The 23,072-nt window shown below is 41.9% G+C and overlaps 1 protein-coding gene across 1 annotated transcript in view; it reads right to left on the bottom strand.

Moving 5' to 3' along the window:
• LOC137923453 (titin-like) overlaps positions 1 to 23,072 on the bottom strand; it is a 167,088-nt gene that overhangs the window by 14,690 nt on the left and 129,326 nt on the right. The window contains exon 9 of the mRNA XM_068766711.1: positions 10 to 22,146. Coding sequence (XP_068622812.1) covers positions 10 to 22,146 — 22,137 coding nt within the window. The remainder of the gene's footprint in view (positions 1 to 9; positions 22,147 to 23,072) is intronic.

The raw sequence follows: 23,072 nt of genomic DNA on the forward strand, positions 1-23,072 counted from the left end.
GGGTCTTGCCAACCTTGTCCGTCACGACAGGAAGGTCCTTGTCCTTCGGAACGTCGCCAGGTTTCTTTTCTTCTGTCGGTTCAGACAATTTTCTTTCAGTTGTTTCCACAGGGCTAGGTGCCTTCTCTTTAGTCACCTCCTTTTCTGCCTTTTCGTCTACAGTTATTGGACTAGGGGTCTTGCCAACCTTGTCCGTCACGACAGGAAGGTCCTTGTCCTTCGGAACGTCGCCAGGTTTCTTTTCTTCTGTCGGTTCAGACAATTTTCTTACAGTTGTTTCCACAGGGCTAGGTGCCTTCTCTTTAGTCACCTCCTTTTCTGCCTTTTCGTCTACAGATATTGGACTAGGAGTCTTGGCAAACTCGTCCGTCACGACAGAAACGTCCTTATCCTTAGGGACGTCTGCAGGTTTCTCTTCTTCTTTAGGCACTGGCAATTTTCTTTCAAGTGTTTCGACAGGGCTAGTTTTCTGATACTCGGAAATTGTAATTTTTACATCTTTAGTCGTTTTGTCTGAACCATCGGGATATTCATCAACGGTAGTTGTTTCGACGGTGGTTCGTACCCGCTTAATGTTTTGATCTTGGCTAGCTAAAGTATCACGTTTAGTTATAGTTGTAATTGTGCGTTTAATAGTAATAGTACCTTGCTGCAAAATTTCGTTTATGACATCAGACTCTTCGCTCGTTTCCTCTACTATCTCATCGTCGTCAATATAGGCTTCCGTGGGATCCGCATCCTCCGGTGATATTAGGGGTTGCATTGTAAGGACATCTGCGATAGATATCTTCTCACTTCTCTTAGTTACTACTGTTCCATCTGGATATTCATCTTCCACCGTGGTTGTAACCGTAGTTTTAACTTTTCTGGATTTTGTTACAGTATTTTCATATTCTTGCTTTGTTGTAATAATTGTGGTTTTTCTGGTTATAGTGAGACCACTTTCTTCCGTTTCTTTTATATCAGACTTCGTTTCTATTTCTGGTTCTCCAACCAAATTGTATCCTTTCAACGTTTCCTCAACTGTGTCCTCTTCATAATCAGAAATGGATACTTTTATGTCTTTAGATACTTCTACAACGCCGTTCGGTAAAGTAGATTCAGTAATTGTCTCAACGGTTGTTTTGATTTTTTTCTTTGAATCTTCTGTGAGCAATAGTTCTTTTGTTGTGGTTGTGGTAATAACTTGGTGAATTTGTTTTCCGTCTTTAAGAATTGAACTAGTTTTAGTTTCGACACTTACGCTCTTATCCTTTTTAGCGTCAAGCGATGCATCCTCCTCTCCGAAGGGCTTGTATGAATCAAACTCTGTTACAACTGTACTGGTGTTTACCGTCGTACGGGAAGAACCGTCAGGGTACTGATCTGTAGTTGTGATCGTTTTCACAGTTTTCTGTTTTACTATAATTCCTTTTATATCAGCATAATTAATTTTAGTAATCTTCGTAACTATATTTCTTTTAATTATTAAATTGCCTTCAGTAACTTCTTTAAACTCTTTTGTAACAGTTTCCTCCGGTTCCCCAATTGCGTTAAGTCCTTTAAGTATTGATTCTACTTTACTTGCTGCTTTCTCACCGGACTCATGTTCTAAACCGTCATCTACTTCTAAGTGAACAACCTTCTTTTCGTGAACAGGTAGGGGACTTGGAGTTTTGTCAACTTTGTCCGTAACGACCGGAACGCCCCTGTCCTTCGGAAGGTCAACAGGTTTCTCTTCTTCTTTAGGCATTGACAATTTTCTTTTAATTGCTTCTACAGGGCTGGGCGTCTTCTCTTTGGTCACCTCCTCTTTTGCCTTTTCGTCTATGGTTATTGGACTAGGAATCTTGTCAACTTTGTCCGTAACGACAGGGAAGATCTTGTCCTTCGAATGGTCAGCAGGTTTCTCTTCTTCTTTAGGCACTGACAATTTTCTTTCGATTGTTTCTACAGGGCTGGGCGTCTTCTCTTTAGTTACTTCCTCTTTTGCCTTTTCGTCTACGGTTATTGGACGAGAAGTTTTGTCAACTTTGTCCGTAACGGCAGTAACGTCCTTGTCCGTAGGGATGTCAGCAGGTTTCTCTCCTTGCTTAGGTATAGACAATTTTCTTTCGATTATTTCTGCAGGGCTAGGTGTCTTCTCTTTGGTCACCAACTTTTCTCTCTTATCATCTACAGTTATTAGACTAGGAGGCTTGTCTGCTTTTTCTATGACGACAGGAACGTCTTTGTCCCTCGGTAGGTCAGCAGGTTTCTCTTCTTCTTTAGGTACAGACAATTTTCTTTCAATAACTTCGACAGGGCTAGGCGTCTTCTCTTTAGTCACTTCCTTTTCTGCCTTTTCGTCTACAGTTATTGGACTTGGAGTCTTGTCAACTTTATCCGTAACGACAGGCACGTCCTTGTCTTTCGGGAGGTCTGCAGGTTTCCCTTCTTCTTTAGGCACTGACAATTTTCGTTCAATTGTTTCCACAGGGCTAGGCGTCTTTTCTTTAGTCACCTCCTTTTCTGCCTTTTCGTCTACAGGTAGTGGACTAGGGGTCTTGTCAACCTTGTCCGTCACGACAGAAACATCCTTTTCCTTCGGTAGGTCTGCAGGTTTCTCTTTATCGTCAGGCAATGACAATTTTCTTTCAATTTTTTCTACAGGGCTAGGCGTCTTCTCTATGATCTCCTCCTTTTCAGCCTTTTTGTCAACAAGTAGTGGACTAGGGGTCTTGTCAACCTTGTCCGTCACGACAGAAACATCCTTTTCCTTAGGTAGGTCTGCAGGTTTGTCTTCTACTTTAGGCACTGACAATTTTCTTTCAATAACTTCGACAGGGCTAGGCGACTTCTCTTTAGTCACTTCTTTTTCTGCCTTTTCGTCTACAGTTATTGGACTTGGAGTCTTGTCAACTTTGTACGTAACGACAGGCACGTCCTTGTCTTTCGGGAGGTCTGCAGGTTTCTCTTCTACTTTAGGCACTGACAATTTTCTTTCAATATCTGCGACAGGGCTAGGCGTCTTCTCTTTAGTCACTTCCTTTTCTGCCTTTTCGTCTACAGTTATTGGACTAGGGGTCTTGCCAACCTTGTCCGTCACGACAGGAAGGTCCTTGTCCTTCGGAACGTCGCCAGGTTTCTTTTCTTCTGTCGGTTCAGACAATTTTCTTTCAGTTGTTTCCACAGGGCTAGGTGCCTTCTCTTTAGTCACCTCCTTTTCTGCCTTTTCGTCTACAGTTATTGGACTAGGGGTCTTGCCAACCTTGTCCGTCACGACAGGAAGGTCCTTGTCCTTCGGAACGTCGCCAGGTTTCTTTTCTTCTGTCGGTTCAGACAATTTTCTTTCAGTTGTTTCCACAGGGCTAGGTGTTTTCTCTTTAGTCACCTCCTTTTCTGCCTTTTCGTCTACAGTTATTGGACTTGGAGTCTTGTCAACTTTGTACGTAACGACAGGCACGTCCTTGTCCTTCGGGACGTCAGCAGGTTTCCCTTCTTCTTTAGGCACTGATAATTTTCGTTCAATTGTTTCCACAGGGCTAGGCGTCTTTTCTTTAGTCACCTCCTTTTCTGCCTTTTCATCTACAGGTAGGGGACTTGAAATCTTCTCAACTTTGTCTGTACCTTTAGGAATGTCTTTGTCCTTGGAGAGGTCGTCACGTTTCTTTTCTTCTTTAGGCACTGACAATTTTCTTTCAATTGTTTCTACAGGGCTGGGCTCCTTCTCTTTGATCACCTCCTTTTCTGCCTTTTCGTCAACAGGTAGTGGACTTGGAATCTTCTCAGCTTTGTCTGTGATGACAGGGACGTCCTTGTCTTTGAGAAGATCAGCCGTTTTCTCTTCTTCCTTAGGTACAGACAGTTTTCTTTCAGTTGTTTCGACAGGGCTAGGCGTCTTCTCTTTGGTCTCCTCCTTTTCTGCTTTTTCGTCGACAGTTATTGGTCTTGGAGTCTTGTCAACTTTGTCCGTAACGACAGGCACGTCCTTGTCCTTCGGGACGTCAGCAGGTTTCTCCTCTTCTTTCGGTACTGACAATTTTCTTTCAATTGTTTCCACAGGGCTAGGTGTCTTCTCTTTAGTCACCTCCTTTTCTGTCTTTTCGTCTACAGTTATTGGACTAGGAGTCTTGTCTGCTTTTTCTGTAACGACAGGCAAGTCCTTGTCTTTCGGAAGGTCAACAGGTTTCTCTTCTTCTTTAGGCACTGACAATTTTCTATCACTTGTTTCAACAGGACTGGCCGTCTTCTCTTTAGTCACCTCCTTTTCTGCCTTTTCGTCAACAGGAAGGGGACTTGGAGTCTTGTCAACTTTGTCCGTAACGACAGGCACGTCCTTGTCTTTCGGAAGGTCAACAGGTTTCTCTTCTTCTTTAGGCACTGACAATTTTCTATCACTTGCTTCAACAGGGCTGGGCGTCTTCTCTTTGGTCACCTCCGTTTCTGCCTTTTCGTCAACAGGAAGCGGACTTGGAGTCTTGTCAACTTTGTCCGTAACGACAGGCACGTCCTTTTCTTTGGGAAGATCAGCACATTCCTCTTCTCCCTTAGGTACAGACAGTTTTCTTTCAGTTGTTTCGACAGGGCTAGGAGTCTTCTCTTTGGTAACCTCCTTTTCTGCTTTTTCGTCTACAGTTATTGGACTAGGAGTCTTGTCTGCTTTTTCTATGACGACAGGAACGTCTTTGTCCCTCGGTAGGTCAGCAGGTTTCTCTTCTTCTTTAGGTACAGACAATTTTCTTTCAATAACTTCGACAGGGCTAGGCGTCTTCTCTTTAGTCACTTCCTTTTCTGCCTTTTCGTCTACAGTTATTGGACTTGGAGTCTTGTCAACTTTATCCGTAACGACAGGCACGTCCTTGTCTTTCGGAAGGTCAACAGGTTTCTCCTCTTCTTTCGGCACTGACAATTTTCTTTCAATTGTTTCTACAGGGCTAGGAGTCTTCTCTTTGGTAACCACCTTTTCTGCCTTTTCGTCAACAGGCACGGGACTTGGAGTCTTGTCAACTTTGTCCGTAACGACAGGCACGTCCTTGTCCTTCGGGACGTCAGCAGGTATCCCTTCTTCTTTAGGCACCGACAATTTTCTTTCAATAACTTCGACGGAGCTAGGCGTCTTCTCTTTAATAACCTCCTTTACTGCTTTTTCGTCAACTGGTAGGGGACTTGGAGTCGTTTCAACTTTGTCCGTAACGACAGGCACGTCCTTGTCTTTCGGGTGGTCAGCAGGTATCCCTTCTTCTTTAGGCACCGACAATTTTCTTTCAATAACTTCGACGGAGCTAGGCGTCTTCTCTTTAATAACCTCCTTTACTGCTTTTTCGTCTACAGTTATTGGACTAGCAGTCTTGTCAACCTCATCCGTCACGACAGGAATGTCTTTGTCTTTCGGAAGGTCTGCAGGTTTTTCTTCTTCTTTAGGCACTGATAATTTTCTTTCAATTGTTTCCACAGGGCTAGGTGTTTTCTCTTTAGTCACCTCCTTTACTGCTATTTCGTCTGCAGTTAATGGACTAGGAGTCTTGTCAACTTTTTCTGTAACGATAGGAACGTCTTTGTCCTTCGGGAGGTCAGCAGGTTTCTCTTTATCGTCAGGCAATGACAATTTTCTTTCAGTTGTTTCTACAGGGCTAGGCGTCCTCTCTTTGATCTCCTCCTTTTCAGCTTTTTTGTCAACAGGAAGTGGACTAGGGGTCTTGTCAACCTTGTCCGACACAACAGAAACATCCTTTTCCTTCGGTAGGTCTGCAGTTTTCTCTTCTTCTTTAGGCACTGACAATTTTCTTTCAATAACTTCGACAGGGCTAGGTGTTCTCTCTTTAGTCACCTCCTTTTCTGTCTTTTCGTCTACAGTGATTGGACTAGGAGTTTTCTCAACTTTGTCCATAACGACACGAACGTCCTTGTCTTTAGAGAGATCAGCAGGTTTCTCTTCTTCTTTTGGCACTGAAAATTTTCTTTCAATTATTTCCACAGGGCTAGGCGTCTTCTCTTTGGTTACCTCTTTTTCTGCCTTTTCGTCAACAGTTATTGGACTAGGAGTCTTGTCTGCTTTTTCTGTAACGACAGGCACGTCTTTGTCCTTCGGGACGTCAGCAGGTTTCTCTTCTTCTTTAGGCACCGACAATTTTCTTTCGATTGTTTCCACAGGGCTAGGTGTCTTCTCTTTAGTCACCTCCTTTTCTGCTATTGTGTCAATAGGTAGTGGAATAGGAATCTTCTCAACTTTGTCCGTCACGACAGAAACATCCTTTTCTTTCGGCAAGTCAGCAGGCTTCTCTCCTTCCGGTAATGACAATTTCCTTTCAATAATTTCAACTGGGCTAGGCGTCTTTTCTTTCGTCAGCTCTTTTTCTGTCTTATCGTCTTCAGTTATTGGACTAGGAGTCTTGTCAACCTCGAACGTCACGACAGGAAGGTCCTTGTCCTTCGGGACGTCCGCAGGTTTCTCTTTGTCTTCAGGCAATGACAATTTTCTTTCAATTGTTTCTACAGGGCTAGGTGTCTTCTCTTTGATCTCCTCCTTTTCAGCTTTTTTGTCAACAGGAAGTGGACTAGGGGTCTTGTCAACCTTGTCCGACACAACAGAAACATCCTTTTCCTTCGGTAGGTCTGCAGTTTTCTCTTCTTCTTTAGGCACTGACAATTTTCTTTCAATAACTTCGACAGGGCTAGGTGTTCTCTCTTTAGTCACCTCCTTTTCTGTCTTTTCGTCTACAGTGATTGGACTAGGAGTTTTCTCAACTTTGTCCATAACGACACGAACGTCCTTGTCTTTAGAGAGATCAGCAGGTTTCTCTTCTTCTTTTGGCACTGAAAATTTTCTTTCAATTATTTCCACAGGGCTAGGCGTCTTCTCTTTGGTTACCTCTTTTTCTGCCTTTTCGTCAACAGTTATTGGACTAGGAGTCTTGTCTGCTTTTTCTGTAACGACAGGCACGTCTTTGTCCTTCGGGACGTCAGCAGGTTTCTCTTCTTCTTTAGGCACCGACAATTTTCTTTCGATTGTTTCCACAGGGCTAGGTGTCTTCTCTTTAGTCACCTCCTTTTCTGCTATTGTGTCAATAGGTAGTGGAATAGGAATCTTCTCAACTTTGTCCGTCACGACAGAAACATCCTTTTCTTTCGGCAAGTCAGCAGGCTTCTCTCCTTCCGGTAATGACAATTTCCTTTCAATAATTTCAACTGGGCTAGGCGTCTTTTCTTTCGTCAGCTCTTTTTCTGTCTTATCGTCTTCAGTTATTGGACTAGGAGTCTTGTCAACCTCGAACGTCACGACAGGAAGGTCCTTGTCCTTCGGGACGTCCGCAGGTTTCTCTTTGTCTTCAGGCAATGACAATTTTCTTTCAATTGTTTCTACAGGGCTAGGTGTCTTCTCTTTAGTCACCAGCTTTTCTGCCTTTTCGTCTACAGTTACTGGACTAGGAGTCTTGTCAACCTCGTCCGTCACGACAGGAAGGTCCTTGTCCTTCAGAACGTCGGCAGGTTTCTCTTCTTCTTTAGGCGCTGAGAATTTTCTTTCAGTTGTTTCTACAGGGCTAGGTGTCTTCTCTTTAGTAACCTCCTTTTCTGCCGTTTCGTCAACAGGTAGGGGACTTGGAGTCTTGTCAACTTTGTCCGTAACGACAGGCACGTCCTTGTCCTTCGGGACGTCCGCAGGTTTGTCTTCTTCTTTAGGCACTGATAATTTTCTTTCGATTGTTTCCACAGGGCTAGGTGTTTTCTCTTTAGTCACCTCCTTTTCTGCCTTTTCGTCAACAGGTAGGGGACTTGGAGTCTTGTCAACTTTGTCCGTAACGACAAGCACGTCCTTGTCTTTCGGGTGGTCTGCAGGTTTCTCTTCTTCTTTAGGCACTGACAATTTTCTTTCAGTTGTTTCCACAGGGCTAGGTGTCTTCTTTTTAGTCACCTCCTTTTCTGCCTTCTCATCAACAGGTAGGGGACTTGGAGTCTTGTCAACTTTGTCCGTAACGACAGGCACGTCCTTGTCCTTCGGGACGTCCGCAGGTTTGTCTTCTTCTTTAGGCACTGATAATTTTCTTTCGATTGTTTCCACAGGGCTAGGTGTTTTCTCTTTAGTCACCTCCTTTTCTGCCTTTTCGTCAACAGGTAGGGGACTTGGAGTCTTGTCAACCTCGTCCGTCACTACAGGCACGTCCTTGTCCTTCGGGACGTCCGCAGGTTTGTCTTTTTCTTTAGGCACTGATAATTTTCTTTCGATTGTTTCCACAGGGCTAGGTGTTTTCTCTTTAGTCACCTCCTTTTCTGCCTTTTCGTCAACTGGTAGGGGACTTGGAGTCTTGTCAACTTTGTCCGTAACGACAGGCACGTCCTTGTCTTTCGGGTGGTCAGCAGGTTTCTCTTCTTCTTTAGGTACTGACAATTTTCTTTCAATAACTTTGACAGGGCTCGGCGTCTTCTCTTTAGTCACCTCCTTTTCTGCCTTTTCGTCAACAGGTAGGGGACTTGGAGTCTTGTCAACTTTGTCCGTAACGACAGGCACGTCCTTGTCTTTCGAGAGGTGAGCAGGTTTCTCTTCTTCTTTAGGCACTGACAATTTTCTTTCAGTTGTTTCCACAGGGCTAGGTGTCTTCTCTTTAGTAACCTCCTTTTCTACCTTTTCGTCAACAGGTAGGGGACTTGGAGTCTTGTCAAACTCGTCCGTCACGACAGGAAGGTCCTTGTCCTTCGGGAGGTCAGCAGGTTTCTCTTTGTCTTCAGGCAATGACAATTTTCTTTCAATTGTTTCCACAGGGCTAGGTGTCTTCTCTTTAGTCACCAGCTTTTCTGCCTTTACGTCTACAGTTACTGGACTAGGAGTCTTGTCAACCTCGTCCGTCACTACAGGCACGTCCTTGTCCTTCGGGACGTCCGCAGGTTTGTCTTTTTCTTTAGGCACTGATAATTTTCTTTCAAATGTTTCCACAGGGCTAGGTGTTTTCTCTTTAGTCACCTCCTTTTCTGCCTTTTCGTCAACTGGTAGGGGACTTGGAGTCGTTTCAACTTTGTCCGTAACGACAGGCACGTCCTTGTCTTTCGGGTGGTCAGCAGGTTTCTCTTCTTCTTTAGGTACTGACAATTTTCTTTCAATAACTTTGACAGGGCTCGGCGTCTTCTCTTTAGTCACCTTCTTTTCTGCCTTTTCGTCAACAGGTAGGGGACTTGGAGTCTTGTTAACTTTGTCCGTAACGACAGGCACGTCCTTGTCTTTCGGAAGGTCAACAGGTTTCTCTTCTTCTTTAGGCACTGACAATTTTCTTTCAATATCTGCGACAGGGCTAGGCGCCTTCTCTTTAGTCACCTCCTTTTCTGCCTTTTCGTCTACAGTTATTGGACTAGAGGTCTTGCCAACCTTGTCCGTCACGACAGGAAGGTCCTTGTCCTTCGGAACGTCGCCAGGTTTCTTTTCTTCTGTCGGTTCAGACAATTTTCTTTCAATTGTGTCCACAGGGCTAGGCGTCTTTTCTTTAATCACCTCCTTTACTGCCTTTTCGTCAACAGTTATTGGACTAGGGGTCTTGTCAACTTTGTCCGTAACGACAGGCACATCCTTGTCTTTCGAGAGGTCAACAGGTTTCTCTTCTTCCTTAGGTACAGACAGTTTTCTTTCAGTTGTTTCCACAGGGCTAGGTGTCTTCTCTTTGGTCAACTCCTCTTCTACCTTTTGATCTACAGTTATTGGAATAGGAATCTTGTCTGATTTTTCTGTAACGACTGGAACATCCTTGTCCTTCGGAATGTCAGCTGGTTTTTCTTCTTCTTTTGGCACTGACAATTTTCTTTCAATTGTTTCTACAGGGCTAGGTGTCTTCTCTTTAGTCACCAGCTTTTCTGCCTTTTCGTCTACAGTTACTGGACTAGGAGTCTTGTCAACCTCGTCCGTCACGACAGGAAGGTCCTTGTCCTTCAGAACGTCGGCAGGTTTCTCTTCTTCTTTAGGCGCTGAGAATTTTCTTTCAGTTGTTTCTACAGGGCTAGGTGTCTTCTCTTTAGTAACCTCCTTTTCTGCCGTTTCGTCAACAGGTAGGGGACTTGGAGTCTTGTCAACTTTGTCCGTAACGACAGGCACGTCCTTGTCCTTCGGGACGTCCGCAGGTTTGTCTTCTTCTTTAGGCACTGATAATTTTCTTTCGATTGTTTCCACAGGGCTAGGTGTTTTCTCTTTAGTCACCTCCTTTTCTGCCTTTTCGTCAACAGGTAGGGGACTTGGAGTCTTGTCAACTTTGTCCGTAACGACAAGCACGTCCTTGTCTTTCGGGTGGTCTGCATGTTTCTCTTCTTGTTTAGGCACTGACAATTTTCTTTCAGTTGTTTCCACAGGGCTAGGTGTCTTCTCTTTGGTCAACTCCTCTTCTACCTTTTGATCTACAGTTATTGGAATAGGAATCTTGTCTGATTTTTCTGTAACGACAGGAACATCCTTGTCCTTCGGAATGTCAGCTGGTTTTTCTTCTTCTATTGGCACTGACAATTTTCTTTCAATTGTTTCTACAGGGCTAGGTGTCTTCTCTTTAGTCACCAGCTTTTCTGCCTTTTCGTCTACAGTTACTGGACTAGGAGTCTTGTCAACCTCGTCCGTCACGACAGGAAGGTCCTTGTCCTTCGGAATGTCAGCTGGTTTTTCTTCTTCTTTTGGCACTGACAATTTTCTTTCAATTGTTTCTACAGGGCTAGGTGTCTTCTCTTTAGTCACCAGCTTTTCTGCCTTTTCGTCTACAGTTACTGGACTAGGAGTCTTGTCAACCTCGTCCGTCACGACAGGAAGGTCCTTGTCCTTCAGAACGTCGGCAGGTTTCTCTTCTTCTTTAGGCGCTGAGAATTTTCTTTCAGTTGTTTCTACAGGGCTAGGTGTCTTCTCTTTAGTAACCTCCTTTTCTGCCGTTTCGTCAACAGGTAGGGGACTTGGAGTCTTGTCAACTTTGTCCGTAACGACAGGCACGTCCTTGTCCTTCGGGACGTCCGCAGGTTTGTCTTCTTCTTTAGGCACTGATAATTTTCTTTCGATTGTTTCCACAGGGCTAGGTGTTTTCTCTTTAGTCACCTCCTTTTCTGCCTTTTCGTCAACAGGTAGGGGACTTGGAGTCTTGTCAACTTTGTCCGTAACGACAAGCACGTCCTTGTCTTTCGGGTGGTCTGCATGTTTCTCTTCTTGTTTAGGCACTGACAATTTTCTTTCAGTTGTTTCCACAGGGCTAGGTGTCTTCTCTTTGGTCAACTCCTCTTCTACCTTTTGATCTACAGTTATTGGAATAGGAATCTTGTCTGATTTTTCTGTAACGACAGGAACATCCTTGTCCTTCGGAATGTCAGCTGGTTTTTCTTCTTCTATTGGCACTGACAATTTTCTTTCAATTGTTTCTACAGGGCTAGGTGTCTTCTCTTTAGTCACCAGCTTTTCTGCCTTTTCGTCTACAGTTACTGGACTAGGAGTCTTGTCAACCTCGTCCGTCACGACAGGAAGGTCCTTGTCCTTCGGAATGTCAGCTGGTTTTTCTTCTTCTTTTGGCACTGACAATTTTCTTTCAATTGTTTCTACAGGGCTAGGTGTCTTCTCTTTAGTCACCAGCTTTTCTGCCTTTTCGTCTACAGTTACTGGACTAGGAGTCTTGTCAACCTCGTCCGTCACGACAGGAAGGTCCTTGTCCTTCAGAACGTCGGCAGGTTTCTCTTCTTTTTTAGGCGCTGAGAATTTTCTTTCAGTTGTTTCTACAGGGCTAGGTGTCTTCTCTTTAGTAACCTCCTTTTCTGCCGTTTCGTCAACAGGTAGGGGACTTGGAGTCTTGTCAACTTTGTCCGTAACGACAGGCACGTCCTTGTCCTTCGGAACGTCCGCAGGTTTGTCTTCTTCTTTAGGCACTGATAATTTTCTTTCGATTGTTTCCACAGGGCTCGGTGTTTTCTCTTTAGTCACCTCCTTTTCTGCCTTTTCGTCAACAGTTATTGGACTAGGGGTCTTGTCAACTTTGTCCGTAACGACAGGCACGTCCTTGTCTTTCGAGAGGTCAGCAGGTTTCTCTTCTTCCTTAGGTACAGACAGTTTTCTTTCAGTTGTTTCCACAGGGCTAGGTGTCTTCTCTTTGGTCAACTCCTCTTCTACCTTTTGATCTACAGTTACTGGAATAGGAATCTTGTCTGATTTTTCTGTAACGACAGGAACATCCTTGTCCTTCGGAATGTCAGCTGGTTTTTCTTCTTCTTTTGGCACTGACAATTTTCTTTCAATTGTTTCTACAGGGCTAGGTGTCTTCTCTTTAGTCACCAGCTTTTCTGCCTTTTCGTCTACAGTTACTGGACTAGGAGACTTGTCAACCTCGTCCGTCACGACAGGAAGGTCCTTGTCCTTCAGAACGTCGGCAGGTTTCTCTTCTTCTTTAGGCACTGACAATTTTCTTTCGATTGTTTTCACAGGGCTAGGTGTTTTCTCTTTAGTCACCTCCTTTTCTGCTTTTTCGTCTACAGTTATTGGACTAGGAGTCTTGTCTGCTTTTTCTGTAACGACAGGCACGTCTTTGTCCTTCGGAATGTCAGCAGGTTTCTCTTCTTCTTTAGGCACAGACAATTTTCTTTCAGTTGTTTCTACAGGGCTAGGAGTCTTCTCTTTGGTAACCTCCTTTTCTGCTTTTTCGTCAACAGGTAGGGGACTTGGAGTCTTGTCAACTTTGTCCGTAACGACAAGCACGTCCTTGTCTTTCGGGTGGTCTGCATGTTTCTCTTCTTGTTTAGGCACTGACAATTTTCTTTCAGTTGTTTCCACAGGGCTAGGTGTCTTCTCTTTAGTCACCTCCTTTTCTACCTTTTCGTCAACAGGTAGGGGACTTGGAGTCTTGTCAAACTCGTCCGTCACGACAGGAAGGTCCTTGTCCTTCGGGAGGTCAGCAGGTTTCTCTTTGTCTTCAGGCAATGACAATTTTATTTCAATTGTTTCCACAGGGCTAGGTGTCTTCTCTTTAGTCACCAGCTTTTCTGCCTTTTCGTCTACAGTTACTGGACTAGGAGTCTTGTCAACTTCGTCCGTCACTACAGGCACGTCCTTGTCCTTCGGGACGTCCGCAGGTTTGTCTTTTTCTTTAGGCACTGATAATTTTCTTTCAAATGTTTCCACAGGGCTAGGTGTTTTCTCTTTAGTCACCTCCTTTTCTGCCTTTTCGTCAACTGGTAGGGGACTTGGAGTCGTTTCAACTTTGTCCGTAACGACAGGCACGTCCTTGTCTTTCGGGTGGTCAGCAGGTTTCTCTTCTTCTTTAGGTACTGACAATTTTCTTTCAATAACTTTGACAGGGCTCGGCGTCTTCTCTTTAGTCACCTCCTTTTCTGCCTTTTCGTCAACAGGTAGGGGACTTGGAGTCTTGTCAACTTTGTCCGTAACGACAGGCACGTCCTTGTCTTTCGAGAGGTGAGCAGGTTTCTCTTCTTCTTTAGGCACTGACAATTTTCTTTCAGTTGTTTCCACAGGGCTAGGTGTCTTCTCTTTAGTAACCTCCTTTTCTACCTTTTCGTCAACAGGTAGGGGACTTGGAGTCTTGTCAAACTCGTCCGTCACGACAGGAAGGTCCTTGTCCTTCGGGAGGTCAGCAGGTTTCTCTTTGTCTTCAGGCAATGACAATTTTCTTTCAATTGTTTCCACAGGGCTAGGTGTCTTCTCTTTAGTCACCAGCTTTTCTGCCTTTACGTCTACAGTTACTGGACTAGGAGTCTTGTCAACCTCGTCCGTCACTACAGGCACGTCCTTGTCCTTCGGGACGTCCGCAGGTTTGTCTTTTTCTTTAGGCACTGATAATTTTCTTTCAAATGTTTCCACAGGGCTAGGTGTTTTCTCTTTAGTCACCTCCTTTTCTGCCTTTTCGTCAACTGGTAGGGGACTTGGAGTCGTTTCAACTTTGTCCGTAACGACAGGCACGTCCTTGTCTTTCGGAAGGTCAGCAGGTTTCTCTTCTTCTTTAGGTACTGACAATTTTCTTTCAATAACTTTGACAGGGCTCGACGTCTTCTCTTTAGTCACCTCCTTTTCTGCCTTTTCGTCAACAGGTAGGGGACTTGGAGTCTTGTCAACTTTGTCCGTAACGACAGGCACGTCCTTGTCTTTCGGAAGGTCAACAGGTTTCACTTCTTCTTTAGGCACTGACAATTTTCTTTCAATATCTGCGACAGGGCTAGGCGTCTTCTCTTTAGTCACTTCCTTTTCTGCCTTTTCGTCTACAGTTATTGGACTAGGGGTCTTGCCAACCTTGTATGTCACGACAGGAAGGTCCTTGTCCTTTGGAACGTCGCCAGGTTTCTTTTCTTCTGTCGCTACAGACAATTTTCTTTCAGTTGTTTCCACAGGGCTAGGTGCCTTCTCTTTAGTTACCTCTTTTTCTGCCTTTTCGTCTACAGTTATTGGACTAGGGGTCTTGTCAACTTTGTCCGTAACGACAGGCACGTCCTTGACTTTCGGGTGGTCTGCAGGTTTCTCTTCTTGTTTAGGCACTGACAATTTTCTTTCAATAACTTTGACAGGGCTTGGCGTCTTCTCTTTAGTCATGTCCTTTTCTGCTATTGTGTCAACAGGTAGGGGACTTGGAGTCTTGTCAACTTTGTCCGTAACGACAGGCACGTCCTTGTCTTTCGGGAGGTCAGCAGGTTTCTCTTCTTCTTTAGGCACTAACAATTTTCTTTCGATTGTTTTCACAGGGCTAGGTGTTTTCTCTTTAGTCACCTCCTTTTCTGCTTTTTCGTCTACAGTTATTGGACTAGGAGTCTTGTCTGCTTTTTCTGTAACGTCAGGCACGTCCTTGTTCTTCGGGACGTCAGCAGGTTTCTCTTCTTCTTTAGGCACCGACAATTTTCTTTCGATTGTTTCCACAGGGCTAGGTGTTCTCTCTTTAGTCACCTCTTTTTCTGCTATTGTGTCAATAGGTAGTGGACTAGGAATCTTCTCAACTTTGTCCGTCACGACAGAAACATCCTTTTCTTTCGGCAAGTCAGCAGGCTTCTCTTCTTCCGGTAATGACAATTTCCTTTCAATAATTTCAACTGGGCTAGGCGTCTTTTCTTTCGTCAGCTCTTTTTCTGTCTTATCGTCTTCAGTTATTGGACTAGGAGTCTTGTCAACCTCGACCGTCACGACAGGAAGGTCCTTGTCCTTCGGGACGTCCGCAGGTTTCTCTTTGTCTTCAGGCAATGACAATTTTCTTTCAATTGTTTCTACAGGGCTAGGTGTCTTCTCTTTAGTCACCAGCTTTTCTGCCTTTACGTCTACAGTTACTGGACTAGGAGTCTTGTCAACCTCGTCCGTCACGACAGGCACGTCCTTGTCCTTCGGGACGTCAGCAGGTTTCTCTTCTTCTTTAGGCACTGACAATTTTCTTTCGATTGTTTCCACAGGGCTAGGTGTTTTCTCTTTAGTCACCTCCTTTTCTGCCTTTTCGTCAACAGGTAGGGGACTTGGAGTCTTGTCAACTTTGTCCGTAAAGACAGGCACGTCCTTGTCTTTCGGGAGGTCAGCAGGTTTCTCTTCTTTAGGCACTGACAATTTTCTTTCGATTGATTCCACAGGGCTAGGTGTTTTCTCTTTAGTCTCCTCCTTTACTGCTATTTCGTCTACAGTTAATGGACTAGGAATCTTGTCTGCTTTTTCTGTAACGACAGGCATTTCCTTGTCTTTCGGGAGGTCAGCAGGTTTCTCTTCTTCTTTAGGCACTGACAATTTTCTTTCAGTTGTTTCCATAGGGCTAGGTGTCTTCTCTTTAGTTACTTCCTTTTCTGCCTTTTCGTCAACTGGTAGGCGACTTGAAGTCTTGTCAACTTTGTCCGTAACGACAGAAACGTCCTTTTCCTTCGAGAGGTCAGCAGGTTTCTCTTCTTCTTTAGGCACTGACAATTTTCTTTCAGTTGTTTCCACAGGGCTAGGTGTTTTCTCTTTAGTCACCTCCTTTTCTGCCTTTTCGTCAACAGGTAGGGGACTTGGAGTCTTGTCAACTTTGTCCGTAACGACAGGCACGTCCTTGTCTTTCGGGAGGTCAGCAGGTTTCTCTTCTTGTTTAGGCACTGACAATTTTCTTTCAGATGTTTCCACAGGGCTAGGTGTCTTCTCTTTGGTCACCAACTTTTCTGCCTCTTTGTCTACAGTTATTGGACTAGGAGTCTTGTCAACCTTGTCCGTTACAAAAGGAAGGTCCTTGTCCTTCGGGACGTCAGCAGGTGTCTCTTTATCTTCAGGCAATGACAATTTTCTTTCAATTGTTTCCACAGGGCTAGGTGTTTTCTCTTTAGTCACCTCCGTTACTGCTATTTCGTCTGGAGTTAATGGACTAGGAGTCTTGTCAACCTTGTCCGTTACAAAAGGAAGGTCCTTGTCCTTCGGGACGTCAGCAGGTGTCTCTTTATCTTCAGGCAATGACAATTTTGTTTCAATTGTTTCCACAGGGCTAGGTGTTTTCTCTTTAGTCACCTCCGTTACTGCTATTTCGTCTGGAGTTAATGGACTTGGAGTCTTGTCAACCTTGTCCGTCACGACAGGAAGGTCCTTGTCCTTCAGAACGTCGGCAGGTTTCTTTTCTTCCGTAGGTTCAGACAATTTTCTATCAATTGTTTCGACAGGGCTAGGCGTCTTCTGTTTGGTCACCTCCTTATCTGCCTTTTCGTCAACAGGCAGTGGACTAGGAATCTTGTCAACTTTTTCTGTAACGATAGGAACGTCTTTGTCCTTCGGGAGGTCAGCAGGTTTCTCTTTATCGTCAGGCACTGACAATTTTCGTTCAATTGTTTCTACAGGGCTAGGCGTCTTCTCTTTGATCTCCTCCTTTTCAGCCTTTTTGTCAACAGGTAGTGGACTAGGGGTCTTGTCAACCTTGTCCGTCACGACAAAAACATCCTTTTCCTTCGGTAGGTCTGCAGGTTTCTCTTCTTCTTTAGGCACTGACAATTTTCTTTCAATAACTTCGACAGGGCTAGGCGTCTTCTCTTTAGGCACTTCCTTTTCTGCCTTTTCGTCTACAGTTATTGAACTAGGAGTCTTGTCAACTTTGTCCGTAACGACAGGCACGTCCTTGTCTTGCGGAAGGTCTGCAGGTTTCTGTTCTTCTTTAGGCACTGACAATTTTCGTTCAATTGTTTCCACAGGGCTAGGCGTCTTTTCTTTAGTCACCTCCTTTTCTGCCTTTTCGTCAATAATTATTGGACTAGGAGTCTTGTCAACCTTGTCTGTCACGACAGGAAGGTCCTTGTCCTTCGGAACATCGGCAGGTTTCTCTTCTTCTTTAGGTACAGACAATTTTCTTTCAGTAGTTTCGGCAGGACTAGGAGTCTTTTCTTTAGTAGCTTTCATATGTTCGTCAAAAGCTAATGCAGTGGGGATTTTATCAGCAATGTCGGTTACGACAGCTACTTCTTTTTCAACTTGAAGGACGACAGGTTTTTCTTCTCTATCTTGTGTATCGTATTTGTCAATATTTTCATAAGTAATAATTTGCCTTTTCTTTGTTATTACTGAACTATCTGGATACTCGTCAGTTTCAATTTCTTTGACGCATAACCTGTTAAACTTTTGATTTTGTGTAGAAATAAATTCTTGTTTCACCGTCGTTATAACTAATACTCGTTGTATTGTTATTTTATTTTTAATTATATGCGTCTTCACTTTACTTTCCGTAGTTACTTGTTCTCCTATTGGTTTCAATCCTTCTGAGTAGGATGTGTATTGATTTAAATAAACTTCAAGTTCCTCTAATCGGTCCGGTAGGTCTGCTATAGATATTTCTTTTTCAACTTTTGAACTTATCTTGCCATCATGAGTTTTATCTATTATGGTCTTAGACATGACTGTCATTACTTTGAAGCTAGACACTTTTTCGTGATAATATTTAATTTTTGTAATTTGTGTTATTATTTCACGGCTTATTGAGACATTTTTTTCAGTTACAGTTCTTACCATCTTTATGTCATATTCTTCCGGTTCACTTATTTGTATTAATTCTGTTAGTAAAATGTTTGCTTCTTTTTCAGTAATAATTTGTCTTGCCTTTTCATTTTGTACCAATGATGTAATAATATTTTCTATTACATTTTCACATATTTTGTTTACTCCTAATGCTTTAATTTCTTCTTTTTCGGCAATAGACATTATATCAGAAACATAAAAGCTTGTATGAACATTGCTACGTAAGGTACCATCAGGTTGTTGATCTTCAGTTATAGTTTTTCTTACTGTTTTTAATTTAACAAGCATTCCGTTTTTGTCAGAATATTTGCTTTTAATCGTTTTAATTATAACATTTCGTTTTATTAGTACATGTTTCTCCTTAATGACAAAGTTTCTTACTATCTCTATTTCTTCAGGTACTCCTGTCAAAATGAATTCTTTAAAAATTTTGTTAGAGGTTTCTTGGTCGATTTCAATAGGCTCAGAAACCTCTTTGTAATCCAAACCCTGTTGATCACTATCCAAATATTCTACAAAACTAATTATTTTCTTGTCTGTGTTAGCACAACTTTGTGTCAGGTTTTGAAGTTTTATTATGTGCTCTTCGGTATCATCAAAACTATCGATCGTAGTAGATTCACCATCGAAATGTTCAGTCTTTTCCTCATATCCTTTAACAAGAGCCTCATCTTTTTCTAAACTTACTTGCTTTTCGTCAAGTGTGTCAGAAACTATGTAACTTTGTGATAAAATTTCTTGAATTACATCGCTTTTTTCCTTTTTACTTGTAGCAATACTATCTTTCGATTTAAGCTCGTCTAAGATTTCTTCAGCACTTTTACTTGTTAAGGTGACCTCAATTGGTTTTTGAGGTTCATTTAAATCAATTTTCGTATCTAAGCTTACTTTATCATCAATATATTTTGAATAAACATGTTCAGTCTTCTCAGAAGTAAGTTCTTTTTCAAAAACTTCTTTGAGAAGTGAGTCCACTTTTATATCTGGACTCTTTGGTTTTGATTCGATGGTGACTACTGATGGTTCTGTTTCAATCAATTCCAAATCTCCTAATTTTTCATCCTTTAACTTTTTGTAAGTGCTTTCTTCTTTCTTTTTTAAATCTGCTATTTTCTCTTCCAATTTTTCCAGAGTCTTTGCAGAGTCTAAAGTTAAGCTTAATCTCTTTTCTTCTTTTTCTGCCACTTTTATCTCTTCAAGTAAGTCCTTAGAATCTGTACGTTTTTCTGTACTCTTTATAGTTTTTTCAGTAGTAATTTTATGGTCGTCTTCTTCATACTTGGTAGATGTGATATCTTTTTTTAATTCTCTCTTAATTTTCTTCTCGTCGCTAAGAACTGTTTTATCTGACACTTCGCTAACATCTTCCGAAGTGACTGATCTTATTGGGGAAACTTCTTTATGTTGCTTTTCACTGATATCTTCTACTTGTGACGAAATAGTTGTAATTCCTTTCTCTCGTTCTATGAACATTCTAGATATATCTTGTTTAGATGTTTCGTCAATTTTAATTAAACTTTCGGGAGATTTTCGAAGCATGGGAGACTTTTCAGCTATAAGTTCGTCGAGACTTTTATCGGATTTTAAGACTTCAGCTACGTCCGCTACAATCCTTTCTACATCTTTAGGACTAAGAGGTGGTTTGTCGACAGCTTCAAATTTACGTGCTTCTTCAATTTCTTTTTCTACGTCTTCCGGGATTGAAGGTATTTTATCAGAAACTTGTGTTTCATCAACAGTCATAACCTCGTCTTTAATAGGTGAATCTAAAGTTGTAATATGAGTCTCCCGTAATTTTTCTGTATATTGCCCATAGATGTAGTCAGAATCATCGTATTCTTTGACAGGTTCTAACTCCTTTCCTGGGACTGTCGGCATTTTCATCTGATCGTGATACATTGGAGATTCAGGTGCGGACCCAGGTGTTACGGTAACTAATTCGGCATGTGAGGGACGTTGAACAGTTTTAACTACAACATCATCTTGTATGGCTTTAAATGATGTATCGAAAGTCTTCTCTTTGAGAGGTAAATCTTTGGGAACTTTCATATCGTGTTCCTCAGTCTGTACTTTCTGTTTTAACATATATTCTTCAACAGGTGTTTTCTTTTCCTCATATGTTCTGTAGTCTACCTCCTCGTGTAAAGGTAGATCTGCCACTTCATCGGGTGTTTTAACAATATCTCTTATAGGCCCTAAATGAGATTCACGTTTTGGAGTCTTTTCAGAAAGCACTGGTTTAGAAATATCGATTAATGTTTGTGGCGGAATTATTTCTTTAGTTTCTTCTTTTACATGTTTTTCTTCTACAGCCTGATCTTCTTTTATTTCATCTAATGTTATGCGTTCATCTTCAGGAAGAGTAGGAGCAGTGGTAGCCCCTGACTCAACCGTAGTAGAAATTTTCTCATCGGGTTGAGATTCTTGTACAATATTTTGGTCAAACGAATCTTTGGGTTTGATAAACCCACTCTTGCTGTCTGTAGTCTTTTTCTCACTGCTAAGGTCCTGTTTTTCCTCTAGGCTTTCCGAGTGTTCCTTAGAATCTGGTTTAATCTCATCTTTAGTTCCAGTATCAATTTCGACTTTCACCTTTTCCGCACTAATTTTATCGTCTTTTTTTTTCTCAGACTCTTGTTTGTCAATTATGTGCTTTTGCAATTCATCTTCCTTTTCATGGCTAACATCATGATCTACAACAGAATCTTCAGTATATTGGTCTACTTCTTCTTTTTCTATAATCAAATACTCCTCTTCGAATTCGTGATCAGTAGTCAATTCAGTTTTCGTATCGTCTATTAAGCATGTAATTTTTTCTATATCTGAACGTCCTACGTATTCTACTTTTTCTTCAGCTTCGCTGTCTCTATTGAACACAGCTTCTATTTCCCTCACAATTTCTTGTTCCTCTCTTTCGTCTAACTCTTGCTGTTTTATGTCGTCAAGAGATTTTGATGTGTCTTCATCAGACTTCTTAGCATCCTTTAAAATATCTTCATAGTTTACCCTTTGTAGTCCCTTTAGTTTTGCAGTATCGCTTTTAACAGCTTTTGCAGTTTTTGTAGGGCTTTTCATAGTTTTGAGCCCCTTAATTGGAGAAGCTAGTGGTCTTGGTCGCCGCGAAATAGGTTCTCGTTTAGGTTTAAGTTCTTTCTTTTCTAAAGTTTTCTGAGTAAAGTCTCTTTTTGGGGACGATTGCTTATATTTAGACTCCATCACTCTACGATTACTTGCTTCTTTCACACTTTTAGCGGGTGTACTTCCAGGGCTTAAACGTCTTGTTTTTGCTTTAACTTTGTCTTTGCTTCCTATCAGATTTGAAATAGATTTTGTTTCCGCCACTTTTCTTGGCGTTGTTGGTGGTGATTTTTTGTCATCCAGAACTAATCGTTTTTCGCTTATCTTCTTTTGAGTAGGGCGGTGACTTATCTTACTTTTAATAATAGAAGTTTGTGCTTCTGGTTTTGATTTCATTTCATACTTCTTCTTACCTTCTGCTTTTGTCTTTAATTCAACATCAGCTTTCTTAACTTCAGCAGTTTTGACTGTAGATTCTTTAACGTCGTCAATTTTTTCAACCCGTTTTGCTTTTTTGTCAATTGGCTTGTCTATTTTCTTAGTTTCTCTCTTCTTTGGTAGACCATCAATAACGGTACTTTCATATTGGGCAAATTTATCATCTAATTTGCTCTCAATTCTAGCTGAGATCGCTTGTTGTATGACAGATTCGATCTTTTTATCTTCTCCGTCCACTAATTCATTTAACAATTTGTTATCAATCACATTTTTGGAATCCACTTCGTCTTTGATTGTTTTAATTCTTGATTGTTCTGTTTCCGATATCTTCTCCTCTTTTGTTCTCGTTTCGGCGGGGACAGTTTTTTCTTTAGCAACTCTTGAAGTTTGTTTCGTTTTCGTTATCGTTGTAACGGCAGTGGTACTCACCGGTACAGTAGCAGTCATTTGACGACCGGTACATGTAGGGTGTTGGAGAAATTCCAAGTGTTTCAATTTTTCGAGACCTTCGAATATTTTATGTTGAGGCGTTGAACCAGGGAACATTATCCTTGTTATCGTGTCATCAGGATTAGCGGGTCGCCAGACTAGTAACGCGCATATTGATACTAAATTAGGAATAGGAAAGTTGAATTGTCCCGACACACTTGCCCCTTCGAATAGTTTTTGTTCACTACTCTGCCATCGCTTTAGGAATTCACGAACGTGTTTAGAGTCCTTGGACGGATTCAGTACGTACATGTCGAGGGTACCTGAAACGTAAAATCGTTTTGTGAACGCAAATCTGTAAATTTATCAAACCTGTAATGTTTATCATTAGTTTCTAGTCCTGACACCATTTCTTAACCCGTTCATTACCGCAGTCCGTTTAACCGAAGTGACGCTACTGAACCGGGCATGTGTGCCGCCAAATGTGCACATTGCATGGCGGTAAGCTGATGTTAGAATTTTCTCGTTTGTATTACATATTTTAAGATTATACTTGTATATTAATTAAAAATGGAAATTAGGATAATTCTCAGTAATTTATTTGGCTGTGATAAATCTTAAAACAGGGATTTACACATAAGCCCACATTACAAGGTTGATGCCAGCTAACTCCGGCGCTTGTAACGAAAGGGTTAATGAAGAGGCAAAAAATGATTGGTCTTGTCCTGTGACTGGTAAAAGAAAAATGTTTTAAATTTATAATATAATCAGGCGTTAAACAGTTTAAGTAGGAAAAGGACTAATAGATAGCTACTTCCGCTATGCAGCAGTAGTCATGCAATGAATTGCACCGCCCGCCAGCCTGCTGATAAATGTGCGTGCGGTAAACAATGCGAAACACAACTACCACCGTTAATCTACTCTACACGTGTTTCACCCCTCCACAGGTTATCCTCAGGAGATGTTAGATGGTGTTTTAATTTTTCATAAAAAATTCTAGTGTTAATTTAAAATTAACACCGTCAATACCATCTGATCTATGTGAAACTACATTGCAAATAATTATTTAAACATTAAACATTTGGACTCTGATACAGTTAAAATTAATTAATATTTAATTTGTCATATTTCAATTAATATTCCAAAAATAGAAATTACTGAAAATGTAAAAACTCTTTTTTAAATACAAAAGAGGAGAAATTTTTTTATTTATCCTTTTCTGCTATCGCAGTAGTAAAGTATGAAGTAA

Source organism: Battus philenor, unplaced genomic scaffold (genome assembly GCF_028537555.1).
Source record: "Battus philenor isolate CCGP_79_NKW_IND1 unplaced genomic scaffold, ilBatPhil1.0.hap1 SCAF_21, whole genome shotgun sequence".
Lineage (NCBI taxonomy): Eukaryota > Metazoa > Arthropoda > Insecta > Lepidoptera > Papilionidae > Battus > Battus philenor.